The following is a 19,868-nucleotide window of genomic DNA, read 5'->3' as shown; positions in this document are numbered from 1 at the left end:
CACTGGCACAAAGTCTGTGTTCATGGATTTGGAGCTCTTTTCAGCACAGAAACATCAGAGTAGAGTGTGATACAGACCCAGAAAATATTTCAAAGTGGTTTTTAGAATTATTGCAAAGGGGAAGTTAACAGCTTTGAGTCTGCCCATCCTTTCCTGCCATTTGTTCCTCCTCCCTTGTTTGGGTGGACACTCCCAACCTGCTGCTCTCCAGGCTCAGAACTCTCTTTGCTCCAGAAGCTGCAGAAACAGAGGAAAAATCCAACATTTGCATAGAAAAACTGGAGGCTCAAACCTGTATTTATCCCAAATTCCTTGGAAGGGCAAAGGCTGGAATACTGAGGTGAGTTTTCAGATTGGAAGTGTTTTCCCACTCACCTCCGACAAACTGGGTGGGAACAAGAGGAGCTTTAAGGTCCAAGTAAATCACTCCATGGTTCTGTAATAAGGAACTACACCACAGGATGAAGAAAAGGGAATGGCCCAGAAAGGCTAACAGAGTGTAGCTTAAAATTCTTAATAAGCAGAGGAGCCTCTTTCATTTGGAGCAGTATCACCTGTTAATTAATATAAATACAAATTAATTACAAACCAAAGGATTCAAGACTATTTCCCTGAAGCTGTTTCAGTCTAAATATATGTGAAAAAAAAACCTGACATGTAGAGAAGTTAATCAACTAAGACTTCAATTCATTAGTTTATTCTTTTTTACATTAAAAAAAAAAATTACAACGTAAGGATTTGAAAAGCCAGTAAACCGGATTTCACACGCACACATTTGCCAAGTCACAGGGTCCAACCACCTGGAGTGCTATTTTCTGATTTTCTCATTGAACAATATACACAGTAAGAGCCTCAGGACAAAGCCAGACACATTTTTTTCTCCCCAGTCTTTAAAGTGTGCAACTGAATCTGCACAGAATCCTGTGGAACTTCCAGCTTCCCCCTCAGTTTTGTTCACAGGACTGCAATTCCAGTGGATTTCCACCTAGGAAGGCTCCAGCATTCCACACCACCACCCTCCCCCAAGCAAAGTGAAAATATCCCAAAGTATTGCACAGTTTTGTTCACAGGGCACAGACAAGAAATGGATCCCTCGGTACCTTCAGCCACCCCATGGAACAGAAACTGATGGAGCTGGGATCAGGATGCCACGAAGAGATGGAGAAGCAGGGCACTGAGAAAGGAAACAGCTCCTGCAGGGCACAAAGGTTGGAGTGCAGGGCTCTGAGCTGCTGCAGGTGGGACAGGTCACCAGTGCCACTGGCTGAGCAAAAGCAAGAACAGGACAATTTTAAGGCAAGTCCCAAAAACAGGGAGCTATTTACTTTCTAGGCACGATTTCAAGCTATGCATCAAGGCTCCTGCTTTATCCTTTATATGGTCAGTAATTTATAGGTTAACAATAATACAAAAAATAGTCTAAATGTCATTTTTAAAGAATCAACTTTTAGCTGGATTTTTATGACTTGCAGCTTGTATTTCATTACTTGCAGATTTATGAACATTTTTTAGCACTACTGTTGTTTATCAGGCCCACATAAAGCAGTTCTAGGTCTATATTGCTCTCATTTCTTCAAAGTAGTTTTGGTTGGAAAAGGTTAAATTCAAAATAACTCTTTCTATTGCAGATGTTTCTACATTTAAGATGTGCTGTACTTGAGAAAGGAGGGAAGTTGCCTCTTTCTCTGCTGTCTTTGTTCAAGGGGTCATTAACAGCTTTCCCTCTATGAAAAGTCTGTACAGTAAAAAAGGGGCAGAGCAAGACCCCACAAGGACAAAGTGTCTGCAGTGAATGACCCCCAATTTGTCCACTCACTGTCACCTCACACAGCAGGACACTGCTCCCACTCATCCCTGCACAGTCCACACCTGAGCTCCTCTGCAACCAAAGCATGAGGAACTGAAAATGCACATCCCAGGGCAGGATTTGGCCCCCAGCCAGGTTACAAGTGAAAATTTAGCCTTTCCCTAAATGCCAGATGGGATGGGCACTGCCAAACACAGGCCATGCTCTAGGGAGCCTGGGAAGACACAGGGCAGGGTGTGACAGTGCCTCTGTGCTGGGCAGCAGTCCTGGGCATCACCTGCACATGAGGAATGTGTGGGACACACAGGGACAGCTCTGCTTATCAGGACAACCTGAAAGAGAAAGGAGAACTGAACAAAGCACAATTCCCTGAAATCTGGACTGAGAAGGCTGTGTCTCACTGCAGATCAACTTCCACCAGAATGCTCCTCCTAATGATTGACAACTGCATCCAAGGACTTAGACTCGTTATAAAAACACACAGGTAATTCCCCAGACATGTATCAAATAAAAAGGGTTTAACAAAAAATTGGGGAAGTAATCTCAGAAAATAAATTACAGTAGCATGACAACATTTGGCTTCTTTAGTGTGACCACGTGCTTATCCTGCTGTGAAGATCATGGCAGATCCAGTTCCTGTCTCAGAATTAATGAGATGTCTGTGACAATAAACGTAGAAAACTCTGCTTGCTACAAGCAAATGTCTGTTATCAGTTTCACCTGGTCACAGATTATATGTAGACAGCCTTCTCTGGCCCCAAAATAAATACTATATAGGATTCTTGCAAGTTCCAGCATATTTCAACTCAAACAGAAAACTCAGGTCCTCCTTTCTTCCCTCGCAGTAGAAGTCTCCTGATCCGAAATCCTGCGAAGGGGTTGATCCACAGCAGGGAGGGCTGGCCCCCAAAAACAGATTTCATCCCTTCCCAGCGGAGCCTGCGCTCCCACGTTGGCTTTTCACTCTTCAGTCTTTCAATCTCCTGCAAATAAACACAGGCAGGGATGCACTGCTAAGTCCAAGGTTTAGTTTAATGGTGGCTATAAAAACCAGGTTTGCATTTTTATTGTGCTGTTTCATTGTGTTGTTCCTCAGCTGATTGGCTTCTTACTGTTACTTATTAATTATTAAGGGAGAAGTTAGAAAGTGTTTTAGCCCTGTGGATACAGGGCAGAAGATTTAGAACATAAAATATGTACAAGGAGGTTGATACCTCTATCTCTTTCCCCCTCTAGCTAAAAGACAAAAATCCCAGAAAAGCTGATGTGCAATATCCTCCACTACAAGTTGTTTACTCAATTAATGAAAGCAGACAATAGGGCTCCTGCTCCACAATTACTGGAGGCAGGATTACTCTCCCAAATGCATTATTTTGGTGGTCATTTTTTGTGCTTCCCACTAATGAAAGCTCAATATTTACCAGTTGTTTTGTACTTACTCCTCAGTACAGAAATACACTTTTAAACATGAGGAAATATTGAACAGTCACAGGATTCAATTCCCTTTCAATTTCCAAGCAATTATTCTCTCCAGGTGTGACACTGCAGATCTAAGGACAAGGGAGCCAATGGCCCAAACTCTGTTTTATCCTCTGATAAAATGTACCACAGTGAGGTGACAGACAGTGATTTTCAGTGTAAACCTGAGAAAAGCAAACACCTCCCCTGGCACCCAGCAGGAATTTGTGCCAGCTCAGAAGGGAAAGTCAAACCTCAAGTCAGAAGCTTCACATTCTTTGCCATTTAAAACCAAATTACAAAATGTCAAAAAAGCAAACAGTGCAAGAACTTCTGGTAGGAAGCAACCCCCACTACACCATTCCAATCTTCCCCCAACTGCAGAAAATAAAAATGATGAACTATTGAAGTTTTGCAGCTTTCTCTGAAATAAGAGCCTCTCCTCATGCAAATAAAACCACATCTAATCACATCTTCCCAGAATAAATTTTACAGAATACAAAAAAGTCAAGGTTTTTACCGTTTCATCATTGCATATTGAGTGGATTTGGGTGCCAAACATGACTGCAGTGAAAGTGAGAAACAGAAAACCCTCAAGGCACAAGAAGATCATCAGGATCACAGTTACAGGTGGGGAGAAGTCACTGCACTCTGTGAAAATGAAATATTGTAGTTACAAAAAAACCCCATGGTAACTATTCCATAAAATTCTTTATTTTCTTGATCAGCAAATAAAGCTGCTGCAAAATCAGAAGTTTATTTTAAATGTGAAATAGAATTTATTTGCTCACCAGTCCACTGCCCTCGGACACAGGAGAAGAACTGAAATCCACAGAGTACAAGAGCATGAGCTGAAATTAGGGCTATGTACATCTGCAAACAAGAGACAGCATCATTTCACTCTGCCACTGCATAAAACACAGCAAAACCAAGAAACTTTGAAACAACAGCACAAAATTAAAATCAATATGGGTGGAAACACCTTGCAGAGAAGGAACAAACCCACCCAATTTAACAACACAATCATGTCCTAAAGCCATTCCTCACTAAGCACAACATAAATTGTTACAAGCAAGGAAAATTCAGACTAAAATCAAGCTGCTGTTGCTCACTTACCGTAAACAGAACAAAAAATCTCTGATTTTTCTCCCCCACACAATTGTTCACCCAGGGGCAGTGGTGATCCATCTTTCGGATGCATCGCTTGCAAATACTGGAAAAAGGACAAGAGGCTTCTGTTGAGAAATTGTATTTGAAATGTAGAAACAAGGGCAGCCAGTGGTCACAGGATGATGGGCTGAAATATTTCCTGACAAAATGCAGACAGGGATTTTATTTGCATTTCTTTAAAGAAATGTTTGTTCCCTCTCACAACTCAGCTTTTGGTTGCTCCAAAATGGACTGTGCACATAAAATACTCCTCACAATAAAACAAATCCAGAAGTTCAGACACCTGCAGCTCAGAATAAGCAAAGCTTCAGCTCTCTCTCATTCAGTATTAATAAGACCCTTTCCTTTCTGGAGAAGTTTTTTAGATAAAGTAAATATTTCACTTTTACAGGCTTTCAAGTTATAAATTTTGCTTGTGGATAAGAAAAAATTGACATCTCCAAGGGAGAAACCGTCACTCTTGAGGTCTCAACTGGCCATAAAATTCTAAATTTATGCAATCAAAATCTCAACTAAAGCACAGCCTACAGTATCAAACCTCACTTCCTCAAGAGAAAACACAAATATTGAAACTATAACCAGCACTTATCAATTAGCTACTTGTTCATGACTGCTTGAACACTCCTGTTCTCTGCTGGTTCACTTGGTTCCTGCCCAATTTTGAGTCAAGACTATATCCACAGAAGACAAATAAATACTCCAATAACTCCATTTTACATCTGCCATACAGCAGCAGAGGGCTCAGTTCTGCAGCCAAATATGAAGAATTACACACCAAAAACTAAACAGTTGCAACATCTGTTGTAGTTCTTCATAAATCAATAGCTTAAGCAATCTGATATTACATTTTCCCAGCTTTGTACTCAGGACAGCCACACACTCAGTGCTCCAGATTTTCCCACTGAATATCAGAATATTAAACATTTTCACTTCAGCACACACAAAGCCAAATAAGCCTAAAAAATGCAGGCACTGTTATTCAAACCCCTTTGTTTTTGACACAGGCTAATTTATGTGTGGTATCTACAAGTGCTGCAGTGACAAACCACAAAGCAAAGCTCTCACTGTCACTGGAGAGACAAAAGAGGGAGGTGTGGGGGGAAATCAGTGCTCTGAGGCAGAAAATAATTTTTAAGTTGTCACATTTGTATGATTCTAAGGTAATTCAGCACGAGGCAGAACACACCATGTGCATGTTAGGTGGAAGAATCCCAAATGAAGCTGCCTTTGGTCGGGGTTATAAAAACCCAGCCCCTACATCACCCCTGCCTCTTGTTTTGTGGACATTAAAGAGGATTCATCCTCTGCTACCAATGAATTTTTAAACACAAGTGAAAATCCCAATAGCAGATAAACACCACAACCACTCCCTGCCCAGGAAAAGTGGGTATGACTTGAGAGGAGACATTCAGGAGGCTCCTCAAAAGATTTTCCTTGCTGCCTGCAAGCTCAGCCTCTCATTTCCCGAGTACCACAACCAGACAAGGCTCCTCATGTGCCACAGAATCTATGCCAGCACCCTAAAAAGCAATATTAATGTGAAGTGCTGAGTAAAATCCTACCCTCAGCTGAAGGCTGGAGGATGTGAGGTGGGCAGGACTCGATTCTGCTCATTCAGAATTTCTCACAAGCCCACACAGAGCTCTCACAAGAGCTCAGATATCTGGAACCCTGCCTTCATTCCTGATCTCCCACCAACAATCTCCCAGCAATGCTTCCAGCAGCAGTTCTGCCTTCTTCCTACCCCATCCCCTGTATTTTACTCCTTTTGGTGCAGCAGGAGTTTGGGGCAATCCCTCCTTCAGCTGCACCCAGGGTTGCTCACAAGGGAGAAGCAAACAGAGCAAGCACCTGTGGATGGAGGAAAGTCTCTCCTCCAGCCTGGAATTGCTGCTCCATGAACTCAGGCAGGTGCAATTACAGCTCTGAATGGCAAAGATAACATTTAGAAAAACACAGATAAAGACCCAAGAGAAATGGGTGTGGGCAACAGATATTCCCTGGGAGCCTGGTGGAAACATCTCAGTGACTTTATTCAGAGTAGCAGCTCCCCACACACAAACACAGGCTCTCAGAAGAGGCAGAAATGATGACAGCTGTGCTCCTTCAGTGAAAATGAAATCCCATTCACTCAGGGCTCTTCCCTGTGCTGAAAATGTTAACTGCTCACCAAAACATCACTTCAATTTCAGCTCTTTATTTCAGAGATGCTTAGCTGTAAATAAAAGGTTCTTGCTCTTTTCCCCATCACTAATGTGTATTATGAAACTATTTTTCTTCCTTAAAAGAACTTCTGTTGCAGTGTTGCACAACAATTTTCGTAACTACATCCTAAGAGTCTCTTCTGTTAATAATTTACTACTCAAAACATGCACTGTGGCTCTCTGAGTGTAAGTATTTCCCAACAGCAACCAACTTCAATTTCCATTTTCAAGCCTCTTCTATCAGCAAATTGCCACTTTGAATACTTGGGACTAGATCATCCTTTTAATGTCCTTGGAATGGGTTTGCAAACCAATAAAAAAATTGGCAGCATAATCAAACAAACCCTTTTTCTATTGGGTGAACTCCTGCAGTGATAAATCGAAGGCAAAGAATCAGATTAACAGAAACAAAGACAATTAAACCAGAAATCCAACTGCTGAGAAAAACATGACAGCAGCCTCATTACACTTTCAGGCTCTGGCTTTCTCTTTCAGATATTCTGTGGAGCCAGGAATGCACTGAGCAAGCCCCAAAATGCCTCCTTTATTCTTAGGTAGATCATCTGACAGAATATTTGACCAAGGATTAAAACAATTCCTAAGACAGACAAAGCTGGATCCCCAAACAGGTGCTTGGGGAAAACAAACCCTTTGAAAATACCAGGTATTTTCTTTATCACAGACATTATCCATTCTTGCTCTGCTTTAACAATAAGTGTTGCTCAAATTATTGCTATAAAGAAGGCATTTGAGCTCCAGGATGTCTGATACTCCAGCTCTTTATCTGTCATATAGAGTTCAACAGATTATGGCTTCACTTAGGGCTCCTTCCAAATCAGCAAATCCTACCAGGACCAAAGATGTGGGAAATGCTTTGCATAGATACCTGCAAGGTCTCTGTAGGAATCACCCTGAATATGGGGTGAGAAAATGAGTGAGATGCAGCCCATCTTGCAGGGGCTCCCATCTGTCCCTCACAGACACAGAGCCAGGCCACGTGAACACTGCACAGCTCTCCTGGATCCCCAGGGATTTTCCAGGAGCAGCTGTGCTGCCTCCACCCCCAGCCATCCTCCAGTGAGCACTCCTGAGCTGATAAAGCAGCAGCAGCAGCATCCCTGCACAGCAAGGCAGCCCTGGGATCTGCACCTGAGCAAAGCCAGCGTAAAGCAAGCACAGAGCAACTGGAGACCATTCCATCCCTGCCTGTTTATCCATGGAACTTCTCCCTTCACACTCCAGATCCAAAAACCCACTCACAGCTGAGAGAAGAACAGGAGCTCCGTGCCAAGGCTGAGTATTTATAAATGGGAGCAGCTTCTCAGCCGTAGCACTGAGCACTGACACACACAAGGCTGTTAATTTAGAATCCACAAAGCTCCAGAATCATCTCAGAGTCCTGACAAGACTCTGCTCTGTGCTTTTGACAGGCACTAACTCAGAGATTTCAATTTAGTACTTCTCACAATTCAACACACATCACTCCCCACACCTAGAGAGCCACCAGAGGCATTTGCATCTTTATGTAAGGCCTGATTATGCAGGCACAGCTATTTTCAACTGGCACACAATAAACACTACAAAAGCATTTCCACTGTGCCTGAAAACTCCCAAGACTGGGAATTAAAAATATACATTTACTATCTCTTCCATAGCATGTTTAGTTCAAATGATCATCACCTCTGTCCTTATTCAAATGGATTTTCAGAAAGTGGAAGTGCATTTAACCAATTATTCATGCAACTTTGGGAAAATCATCTGCCAATTCACATATAACTTCAAATGCATTGCAAAGAAGAGATGACAGAAAGCAATCATTTAAAACTACTCTAAATTTTGTTAATTTAAGACTGCAGGAGTGACTTCTTAAATCAGCTCCCTCAGAAATTTGAGATTCTTTTCTTTGCCCTGCATTTCTCACAGCACAGTAACTGGAATGATGTACAGGAAAAGATATTCACTGATCACAATTATTTAAGACACCATAGCACAGTTATTTTAATAAAATCTTAGAGTTTCTTACTTCTCTCCCCTCATCCAGTCATTTTTGGCCATAGTACATTACACTCATAAAATACTCTGCAATGTAGGAATTTGAAAGTTTAGTGGATACCAAAAGAAATTTGTGGGGGGGAAAAATGAACAAATATCAGGAATGTTATTCCATGCCTCCAAATGCAGAACTCTTTAAGGAACTCTGGCATACCTGCAGTGGTGTGCACGCTCAGGTTTGATACTACAGCACTTGGGACATTTGTAGATCACTTCTCCTGGTTTCAGTTGCAAATTATCCATGTATTCTTTAGTGGCATTTCCTTTGGGCACAGCCCCCTGAAATCATTTCAATTAGAGGAGAAAAAGCTTCTTAAATGGCATGAGAGCATTTAAAAATACATTTCATAGACTTCATACCAGTAACCTCAGGATAATTGCTGAAATAAGTTCATTTATTCAAAGCCAGTCTCCTATAAGCCAGAATCAATTCCAAATGAATAAATTACCTCTGCTTGACCTCAAATTCAGCTTTATTCCAGCAAGACTCATCTCTGGCCAAGAATTAGCTTAATTCTCATAGAAAATCCTGTCACCAGCCCACAGAAATGAAGAGGGAGACATCTTACCCTGCAGATACAAGCACTGCCCATCATTTGCTGAGGAGTTACCCTGAATATTTCTTGTGGCATTTGATTAATAGGCCAAGCCATCCACGAAAGTTAAATCAGCAACTACCTGAAAGATGTTATTTCAACTCTCTGAAGCCAGGGTTTAATCACGTGCCCCAAGTTTTTGAGAACTGTAATTTTATTTTTTCCTAAAATCTTTGGCTTGGACACTGTTAGCAGGACCAGCACTAGCTTCTTTACTCTTCTTTATTGTGCAGCTTTGTGGTAAAGAGTTGAAGGGATTGATTCAAAATAAAAATAATTGATTGGAAAAAGAAATTAACTTTTAGTGATTAGTCCTCTGATCTGATTATCACAGAGCTGCATCCTGAGTTCAGGATCTAAATTTGGATTAGTAAGGAGAAAATAATGGACAGCACCACTGCCACCCTGCTCATTTGTGGAGATAAAGCCTTATCTGTGAGGGGAAGTGATTGTGAAATAAGCTGGGATGTGACAACCAAGTGGCCTTTCTGTACAACTGCTCCAGGTCAGCACTTCCTTCACGCAGGGACAGCCTTCTGCAGGTCAGCCTAAGCCAACTGCAACACTCTACAATTAATTCTCATTCAAAAATGCTCCCTGGCAACATCAGCACTTGACACAGACACCTTAAGAAGTTCTGGGACAGAATTAAGAAGCCAGCAGGAATTCAGATTCCCCTGCCAAACACCCTCTGCTGAGGCAGGGAGTTTTTGTTACCTATGGCCTGGAATAATAAATTTGTGTTTGTGTTGGGCAAGACACAGCCCAGGTCCTGTCCCAGGTGAGCTCTTTGGCTGAGTGGTGCTTCACACCTGACCAGTGCTCACAGGGGTACACAGAGATGTCCTTAAACACTCATGTTGTACTCCTGAGGTGGATTTTGCAATCTGAATGTTCTTACCCCAGTTAATATTTGGTGTAAACATCTCACATTCCCCTATTCACCTGCCACAAGGATGAGAACCTCACACCATGCTCTCAAGCATTTTGCTGACAAAAAATAGACTCTATTTCAAAAACATCTTTCACAGTCACAGCCAGCCACCAAAAATCTATTTTTATAGTGACAAGAGTAAATTTAATTCACATAGGTTTTGAGGCAGTTCATTCCTTTCATCTTCGTTTCTATCACACAGTTGTGTCTTCCATTCTGGGAGTCAGCACGAAAGGAATGGAGGAAAAAAGCAGTGACTCATCTCAGTTTGGATCATAAAAAACACCACAGGTCTAGGAAGACACCCGATTTTATCAGCTCATATTTATAAGCAATAAATCCTTAAAACATTAACTCTCTTAGCTGTCACAGTTTGTAGAAGTTGTGGTGTTTCATCACTGGGTGTGGACAGAAGTAAATCAAAGACCTAGAAAATAATTAACTACAACACCATGCTGGGTTTTTGAACACTCCCTTAACTTCTCTATACACTGCTACTGGAGAAAAATCTCCATTTTTCTCCACAAAATCTGAAGAAAATAGATGTTTTCCCCAGACATTCCCTAAAAATAGTAATGGATTTTAGTACAAAATCAACCATTTAATCTCCTGAAATCTTGAGAAGTAAAAGTTCTAATAAATGAGAAGAATTTTACAACTCTTACACCTACAATGCTTCAGTGTGTGTTCAGCTTAAATGTCCCTTCCCTCTGACTCCAAATATTTAAAGACAAAAATGCAGGAATCACATGGGACAGTGGTTTTTCCACTATGCCAAGTGTGCCTGAGGTTTTGCAACACATCCACCTCTGAAAGTTCTTCCATATGCCATAAATGGGAGCATTTCGAGAGATGCAAAAGGATGAAGGTACAAATTTTAAAAATAAATCTGATGAAAAAAAGTAAGAAAAATGAGGACAGAGAAGACTAAACTTTATGAGCTTCTTCAGGACTTGGAGTAATATTTTACTGATTTTTTTGAGTCTAACACTTTTATAAATTTTATATTGACTGTTCCTCTATGGTTTCATTAATGGAGTAATAAGAGAAGCAGAGGTACCATCCTGATGATAAGCACAGGTATCATCAAAACCTTGAGGGTTTTGAATCTGACATGAGGATTTTCACTCTAACACAAATATTTTGAATCTGACATGAGGATTTTGACCCTAACACGAGGATTTTGACCCTAACGCTACTTTTCGCAGCAGAAGACCTGGTATCACTTCTCCAAACTTCTGTGCAGATGGAGGGGACAATCCAATGCCAAGGAACTCCTGGATACTTACTGGATCAGTCAGCATAGTCCTCAGATGTGACGACAGAGCCAGCACTGCCAAGCAGTTAAAGAGAACCCCGTTGATCACGGAGTACCAAAAGTCTTTGGAAGGCAGCAACATGACAAAAGTCACTACAAAGTCTGCATAGACCACCAGGAGCCAGGTCATGATGGCACAGACCATGCCACAGCCATCCCGGATGAACCAGACCCTCTCAGCCATGTCAGCCTCCGAGGAGGAGGAGGAGGAGTCGTAGCTGTCATTGTCGGCCAGGAGCGGGTGGTGCTCGACATCGCGGAAACGGTGCCCTGATGACTGCATGGTTTGCTGGCCTCGCCCTGCAGGGACAAACACACCACCACCACCATCATTACCATTATTATTAATTATTAATGAGGAGATTGAGTACAGCTGGCTCCGGGTTTTTGTTTCTGGGAGATAAAGCATGTTCAAGTTCAAAAGAGAACTGGGATTCTTTCTGATCGACACCTGAGCGATTCTGTGACTACAGCAAGATGATTATGAAAGAAGGGGGTACATGTTTTAAGGTTTTGGTTTTAGGGGTTTTTTTGTTTGTTTTTAGTTTAGTTTTGGTTTTAGTTTTTATTTTTTATTATTCTACTCCAATGTCATTGGTAATAAGTTAAGATGATTTCCCCAGGTCAAGCCTGTGATGGTGATTGCTGAGTGATCTCTCCTGCTCTTATCTTGACCCACAAGCCTTTTTAAAATATTTTCTCTCCCCTCTCCAGCTGAGGGGAGACACAGACTAGTTTTGGTGGATGTCCAGCCAGAGTTAACCCACTACTAGCATGCAACTTCAATGCCTGCCAATGGGATTTTAGCCTGGTTTCATTTCCAACATGCTGTGCTCATAAAGCACTCCTCCTCTTCTGTTAAAAACTCAACTTCTCTCTTTTATCTCAAAATAAAATGGCAAAGTTTTCATTAAATTACAGCTCATGTCTCTCTGAAAACAGCAAATTATGGCACCAGACTGTTGACTTTTCATTATGCTCCAGCAAGTGAGGGAAGAGTAGAAAGAAACCAGGATGGAAATAAAGCTGTTCTAATACACTGCTCACAACAAATAAGCAAATTAGAAAGCAGCTGAATTTGTTGACAAAAAATGTTATTGTTTTGGAAAAACCACAAGCCTGTAACAAAGATATACTGGAAAACTTATCAAATGGTCTCAGATCAGCCCAAACTTAAGAGAAACAAATGGTTCTGGTTAAATGGACATGGCAATGGATTACATCAATCAGATTTTCAAAGAACACATTAATTCATTTAATTTCATGAAACTCTTTTAAGGGCTTTGTTGTCCTTCCAACACGGAGCAAAAACCAGACACGAAGCCTTAACAGTTCTCATGAAAACAGAATTATTTTCCAGACATCTCTCCCAAGGAAAGATATGGAATGGCAGAACTGAAGTGCTATCAACAAACAGGAGACAAATTAAAGCTTAAACATTAGGCCTGAAGAATATCCTGCTGCTTTAAAAGTATACTGTGTTCTAAAAATCATATTGATTCCTGCTATTAAAGGCCATGTCTGAGAGAAACCTGAAAGCATTTCTATTGATTTATGACAGGCACACAGAGGTCTCCCTTTTTTCCCCCTTATTAATGGCAGCCTATACACGACTGGAGGGATTATGGCAATTTCAATTTCCATCCCAAGACCTTGAATATGGGATCACTTTGTTCCTCCAGAATGGCCCAATGACCATTACCAGGTGAAGACACTGGCACTGAGATGGTGTTTGATGAAGCTGTATTTGTCTAAACCCTTTAAAATTCTTCATCAGGAATCAGAATAACACATTCTGCCCAGGAAATCCTTCTGATCCTTAAGCTTTGATGTCAGAACCAGGCAGGTGCAACCCAAGAAACCAGAAATGAAAATTAATACATGCAGATGCAGCAGAGAGATGTGAGAGCAACTGCAAAAATAGCTGGGAAGCTCCCAGGACACTGTGAGGTGTCTGAAGGACACATTCTCAGCTTGTGGAACAGAACAAACTGAAATTCAGCTCTGCTGCTTGGATCTATTACAATTTCTAGGAGTTCAATTGTATTTTCTGTTCACACATTGGGTTTTTTTTTGGACAAAATTCCTCTCTCTCACCAGAATGCAGCTGCTAAGCCAAGGATGAAGATGTCACACACTAGAAAATTTCCTCAGTAAAGAATGAACTTTGTCTCCCCTTAAAAGTAATTCAAGCTTAATTTAACCTAAGTAAGGCCCTCTTTTCACCCAGTTCAAATTATCCTGATCTTTCTTAATGTTCAGAGTTAAAACTACAATCTGTCCCAATTAAGTCCAATAGCACTTTGGGACATCACCACCCCTTGTGGTCAAGAAGATTTAAGTGTCATAAAAATACATAATTAGCAGTTGAAACATGAAGATAACCATGCAAATCAGTTATTACTTCATCAAAAAAGGGCTTCTAAAACTTTTAAGGAATGTTTTAAGTATGGAATGGCACAGAATTACTGCATTAATTTTGCTTCAATGTCTTAAAGACAATAAAAAAAAATTAGCACAATTAAAGAAATCCAAAGCAAAACAAATACCTCAAAAATGTTTTGTATGTTATTCTGACATCCTGTCCTGCCTTTGGCTTATCCCTGGTTATTCACATAGTCATGGCTGATGTAATCTGCAAAGACATCACCAACAAACTGGTTAGCAAAGCTGCACCAGGAAAATACTGTTAAATACAAATAACAGACATCAATAGTAGCACTCTGAAACATGCTGCACGTAGCTGCAATGAAAGAGTTTGTGTTTTATTTAGAAAACCAGGTACTTGAAACCTTGACATTTTGACTGTTAACTTTTGGAAATCACCACATGGCACTTGGAGCAGGATTGCAGCACAGAACCTTGCATTTCATTTCTATTTGGGGAAGAGAACAGAAGAGGTGTGGGCCTGAATTGCTGTCTGATTAAAGCTGCCTAAAGAAGTACCTAAGGTTTTCTTCTTCACTGGTTTTATTCTCTATTTATTTGATTTAAATTTTGTGACGTGGAAATCACTCTTATTTGCAAGGTTAACTTAATATATTTTGAAAGCAACATAAGGATTCTGACATTTCAGAGCTACAGCAAATACAATGTCACTTTCTGGAAAAGCTTCTGAAGGCAGCTTGTTAGAAACAGATACTCCAAACACAACACTATGGGTGGAGTTCTTCAGTACCCATTCTCAAATGTTCCCAGTTCAAGGGGAATTAGAAAGAAGACTCTTACCTTATTTAAACAAACTCAAACGTTCTAGTGAAAGACTAAATGGGAATGCAAATGTTTATTATGAATATATCAGAATTATTGAATAGATTGGGTTGGAAGGGACCTTTACATGTCACCTAGTGCCACCACCTATCATGGGCAGGGACATCTCCCACTATGCCAGGATGCTCCAAACCCCCAAGCAACCTGAGCTTGGACATTTCCAGGGATGAGGCATCCCCGACAGAGCTTCACCACCCTCACAGTGAAAAACTTCTGATATCAAACCCCAGTGATGCTCTTTTCGTTTAAAACCACCCCCCTTATCTTCTGTACCACCGCAGGAAGCTGTGATTGCTTTGTGGTTTGCTTTACAAATACGCTTTTATACTTTCCTTAAACTTCACAATATTGTGAAACGCACACCCATTAATCTGTCACTGAGGTGGCATCTGGTGGCAGCTGAGCAGACAGGCTGAGCGTGTGCCATTAATGTGCAGTGCCACCCACCCGTGGGGAGCTGGGGATGACAGGCACACGACACACTCAGCCTCTGCAGGTGAAAATTCAACTCAGCCAGCAGCTGCAAGTGCTCCTGGGGAGTTCACTGAGACAGGGACGTGATTTGTTCAGCCAGTCCCTCATCCCAACTGCAGTCCTGTGCAAAATCTGTTTGTCACAGCCTCACCAGTTACTGGTTCATGTGCAAGTGTCCCCTCGGCTCAGCTTTGCAGGGATAATGGATTCAGGCATTCCCATGTGATCTGCCCCTTCCTTCTCCTCCCCAGCTGCCCACACCAGTGCCCCCACCTGGGTCCCTGCAGGGGAACAGGATCAAGGTTTGAAAGCTCTCCCTTTATGGGGAGCTCAGCATCCCCACTGAGATGCTCACAGCTTCCCTCTACTCTTCATTTATTTGCTTCAATGCCTGTCTTAACCAAATGTACTCTTTGTTGCATAGAGTAGAAAGCATTACACTTCAACCTCTAATACACCAAGCAACAGTTTTTAATTTGACCTTGAACAAATCTTTATTTAGCACCAGAAGATAACACCAAATTATTCAATGTTTCATGCCCAATGTTATGTTTGCACACGTGGGTAAATTAAATTTGACCCAGCCCTGTTCCATTCTCAGGTGATATTTGAAATTCTCAAGTTGGGAATGTGTCATCTGACCTGCACCTCATTGGTACTGAAACTCAGGTCTAAAATGCAGATGTACTATTGGAATAAAACCAAACAACTTTTGAAGAAGTTGCTTTATGTTATGTTGTTTCTGTTATAAAGATGGCCTTGTAAAATCACTGGTTTTTGCAGAAGGTTGCAAAGGGCATTGGGAAGACAAATGATACAACACAACTAATTGTATCGTGAGGTCCCTGAGCTGGTAATTAAATTAAAAAACCAGGCTCTTCAGAGTTAAGAACAGTCCTTTTCCCTGCTATTTTTTGAGGATGAATACAAAAGCATTGTTGCAGGAAAAAAGAAAAGCTGATTTCTCTGTGATTTTTTAAACAAGTAAGAATTTATGTACAGGCTAAAAATCCATCAGCTGTCAAAGCATAATTTTTTTTGGTTGCCTTTTCCTTCAAGCTGCACAATGGACAGCTCCCAAGATTCCTCCCATTTCGGTGGTAACACAATAAAGAAAATGTCTTTATTTCAACATTTCTGATTGCTCTCCATAATTGTAGAGATACAAACACATATTGCACATTAGAATAATAACCCTGCAGCACTTACATACAATGGATTTAAATCCCACCTGGAAGCAGAGCACTGGTGGCAAATCAAAACCACAGCCCTGTAATCTCCCTAAGAGGTTACAGCATAAACATTAACTCCAGGAACTTGGGAGTTTTAAGTAAACCAAGCAGGCAAACCTCCTCCTGCACCCATGGGCAGTTTGGACTGTGCACTGCTGACAGATAAAGATCTATCAGATAAAGTCTGCACAGAGTCGTGTCTCATTTAGAAGAATCACTACTTTCATTACAGATCCAGCAAGCCAAGCTGCAAAGGCATTTAAAAAGTCAGCTGTGGCTGTTTCAGCTCTTTCCTCAGGGACTGGTCCAGCAGCAATTTGGGAACCTGGGATGTCCTTAACACAGCACACACAACTCTGGAGAGGAACAGCTGGAATAACTTGTGATGGACATCCATGATACAACCCTGGAGTGCTGCCATCAACTTATCCCCAAATCCAGGCTCAGTGGCACAGCTCACCACCTCTCCAAAACCCTGCTGCCATCAACTTATCCCCAAATCCATGCTCAGTGGCACAGCTCACCATCTCTCCAAAACCCTGCTGTTGTTCTTACAATGTATTAAGTGTCTGTCTCTTGGATTTCCCATTTATGCCTTGCAGCCCTTTCCTTGTGCTGGTCCATCTCTGCTCTCCTGCAGGCACACAGGGACACGTCACAGTGAACATGGAATTAATGTGAGATTATTTGTGTGCACACATTGAAGAGAACAGTCACTAAGTACATCTTTAATACAGTCGAGTGTAAAGCTGCTGTAACAATTCTCCTTAAGCCAGCCTACCATGAAACACTGGAATTGCTCCTTTCCAGCTGTGAAAAGCTGTGCTGCTTATGAATCACCTCAGACTAAAGGCACACAGAAATACTTCAGGACAGCTATGAAGGTCTTATTAGGAAGTTGATCATCTAATTATTTATGTCTTTTTTTAAACTGAAAGAGAAGAAATTTAGTTGAGATATACAGAATGAATTGCTCCCTGGGAGGCTGGTGAGGGCCTGGCACTGGGTGCCCAGAGAAGCTGTCCCTGCCCCTGGATCCCTGGAATTGTTCAAGGCCAGGCTGGATGGAGCTCTGAGCAATCCCATCTGCCTGAGGATGTTCCCAGAGGGGCTGGGAACAAGATGATCTTTAAGGTCCCTTCCAACTCAAACCATTTTTATGATTTATGCCAGTAGCATCTCTATAAACATCCTCAAAACCCAGAAATGAGAATTCACAATAAAAGAAGTTATTAAAATGCAGGAAAACACCCCAATGCATGTATTCAGAACACATGTGTACAAAGTATTACAAAGCCATCAGATATGGAATAGATTTATGATACCAAATCACTCTTCCAAAGGCACAAAGTAATACAAGAGATGTTCAGCAGGATATCTTTTCAATAACAGATCTTTCACCCTGAGATGTGAAAGTCAAAGAAAATATATCACACATGACTTTGCTGCCCAGCAAAGAACACTATCTGATCCAGCAAGAGTTCACTGGGTACAGCAGCAAGGACAAAAGGCTCCTGGACTGAACAACCTTCACCTGAGAAGGACACGAACACAATCTGTGGCTGGGCTTTGATTTCTGCCTCTTCTGGAACAGGGCCACAGGCTCAAATTCAGATTAGACTCCACGAGGCTGCAGGCTCACACCAATATCAATGCTGGTATGTGAAAGCTGGGAGTTTTACCTCTTTGCCAACAGCAACTGCATGGATCACATCCTACTTGAGAGAGCAATTTTTTATTTCTAATTTTTGCATTCATCAGGGCAGGCTCTACCCTCACACTCCACTGAAGAGAGCTCAGGTATCACATACAGTGATTGCTCTGTGGTGTCAGCCTGGCAAGCACATTTTTATGTCAGCTGTTATATCCACATCTATATCCATGTGATTCTTCTTCCCAGGTTCCAAAAAAATAATGCTGTTGGTTAAACTATTCTCACTAGCAACTTCCAGTATTCATCAGAGGAATGCTCAAGCCTTTGTTTCAAATGTTCCTCACATCAGACACACAAATCCTTGTATTTCCTCTATGTTCTTCATGTTCATTCAACCACTGCAAAATTCCATCAATTCACTTTCCTTAAAAGTTCTCCGTCCTCATAAAAGGCATGAAAAAGAAAATCATCAGATCTGTATGATACAAAATATACTATGCTAAGGGAAAACCAAGAAGACAGAAATTTAGAGAGATAAAAGTATTACAAATTCCTTTCAGCCACAAAGATCTCAGCTATTTAACTCTAATCTCAAACCACTAAAATTTCACATCAGTTTCATCTCCTAATGAACCAGCACGGCTCCTTTTTATCTGCAAATTTTCAAAGTCAGAGAGCGTTCACTTCAAAAGAGCTAATTTGAGTCTGTTAATGTGAACAGTCACGGCTACTTCAACCTAATTATGTCTCCAGCAAAGCAAACAGTTACATCACTGTAATTCTGCATCCCGACCCCATCATACGAGTACAAAAAGCAGGCAGTGATTTCCCAACCCCTTTTTTCACAGCACAGATCGCACACACGCCGCGCTGCACGAACCCACCCTCTCGTTTGAGAGCTATTTGCATTCCCACTTCCTACAGGCCTGGGAACGAGGAAAACGAGAAGCACAGACACCAGGGGAACCCCCCGCAGCACGCGGCAGGGCACGGCCGGCAAGGGGCGAGCCCTGCCCGCTGCCCTTCAGCTCCCCCGGGCTCCGCGCCGGGCACGGCCGCGCTCTGCCCGCAGCTGCCGGCGGGGAATTCTTCATGTTTTAGGGACTGTAAACAACGCGGAAAGCGACAGCGGACGCAAAACCCGCCCCGCGCGCTGCGCCCACCCGGCAGCCCGGCCTGAGGCGGCGCGGCCCCGCTCACCTTCCCCGCTCGCCCTTCCGGGGCCACCGCGCTCCCGCCGCGGGGACCCGCCGGGGCGCGGGGAGGCAGCGCGAGCGGATTTACCTCAGCAGCAGCAGTAGCAGCGGCGGTGGCGGCGGCGCTGCCCGGCGCGGTGGGGCGGTGGGGCCGGGCCCCGGCCGCTGGAGCTCCGCGCCCGCCGCCACCGCGCCCGCGGCTCCCGAGGCTCCCCAGGAGCCGCAGGATCCCGGAAGCGGCGGGGGCGGCGCTTCCGCGGGAGGCGGAAGGGACGCGCGCGCGGCCCCGCGCAGGCGCGGCGCCCTTGGCGCGGCCCTGAGGGCAGGGCCGGGGCTGGGGTTGGGCGCTCCCTCAGAGCCCTCATGGAGCGGCATCGAGGGGTGGTGATTGTCCCTTCCCACCCCGGCCATAGGCAGGGAAACCCGCAGCGCCCTCATGGAGCGGGATCGGAGCGAAACGATCCTCTCATCCCACCCCAGCAATAGGCAGGGAAACCCGCAGC

General features: G+C 42.7%; 1 protein-coding gene across 2 annotated transcripts; it reads right to left on the bottom strand.

Moving 5' to 3' along the window:
* Nucleotides 1-666: 666 nt before the first annotated feature.
* Nucleotides 667-19,606, bottom strand: ZDHHC7 (zinc finger DHHC-type palmitoyltransferase 7). Of its 2 annotated transcripts, none has more exons than XM_064387350.1 (8): nt 19,454-19,606; nt 14,089-14,174; nt 11,511-11,839; nt 8,846-8,970; nt 4,382-4,478; nt 4,057-4,138; nt 3,786-3,916; nt 667-2,790 (listed from the first exon to the last, which is right to left on the bottom strand). In XM_064387350.1, the coding sequence occupies exons 3-8, from the start codon at nt 11,820-11,822 to the stop codon at nt 2,614-2,616; spliced, it is 924 nt and encodes a 307-aa protein (XP_064243420.1). In that variant the 5' UTR covers nt 11,823-11,839; nt 14,089-14,174; nt 19,454-19,606; the 3' UTR covers nt 667-2,613. The 2 variants fall into 2 exon arrangements, with proteins under 2 accessions (XP_064243420.1, XP_064243421.1); XM_064387351.1 differs by lacking the exon at nt 19,454-19,606 and adding an exon at nt 19,370-19,417.
* Between the last annotated feature and the right edge of the window lie 262 nt (nt 19,607-19,868).

This window comes from Passer domesticus, chromosome 12, assembly GCF_036417665.1.
Source record: "Passer domesticus isolate bPasDom1 chromosome 12, bPasDom1.hap1, whole genome shotgun sequence".
Lineage (NCBI taxonomy): Eukaryota > Metazoa > Chordata > Aves > Passeriformes > Passeridae > Passer > Passer domesticus.
Note: the sequence above shows the minus strand (reverse complement) of the source record. Positions and strands in the feature narration are given on the sequence as shown.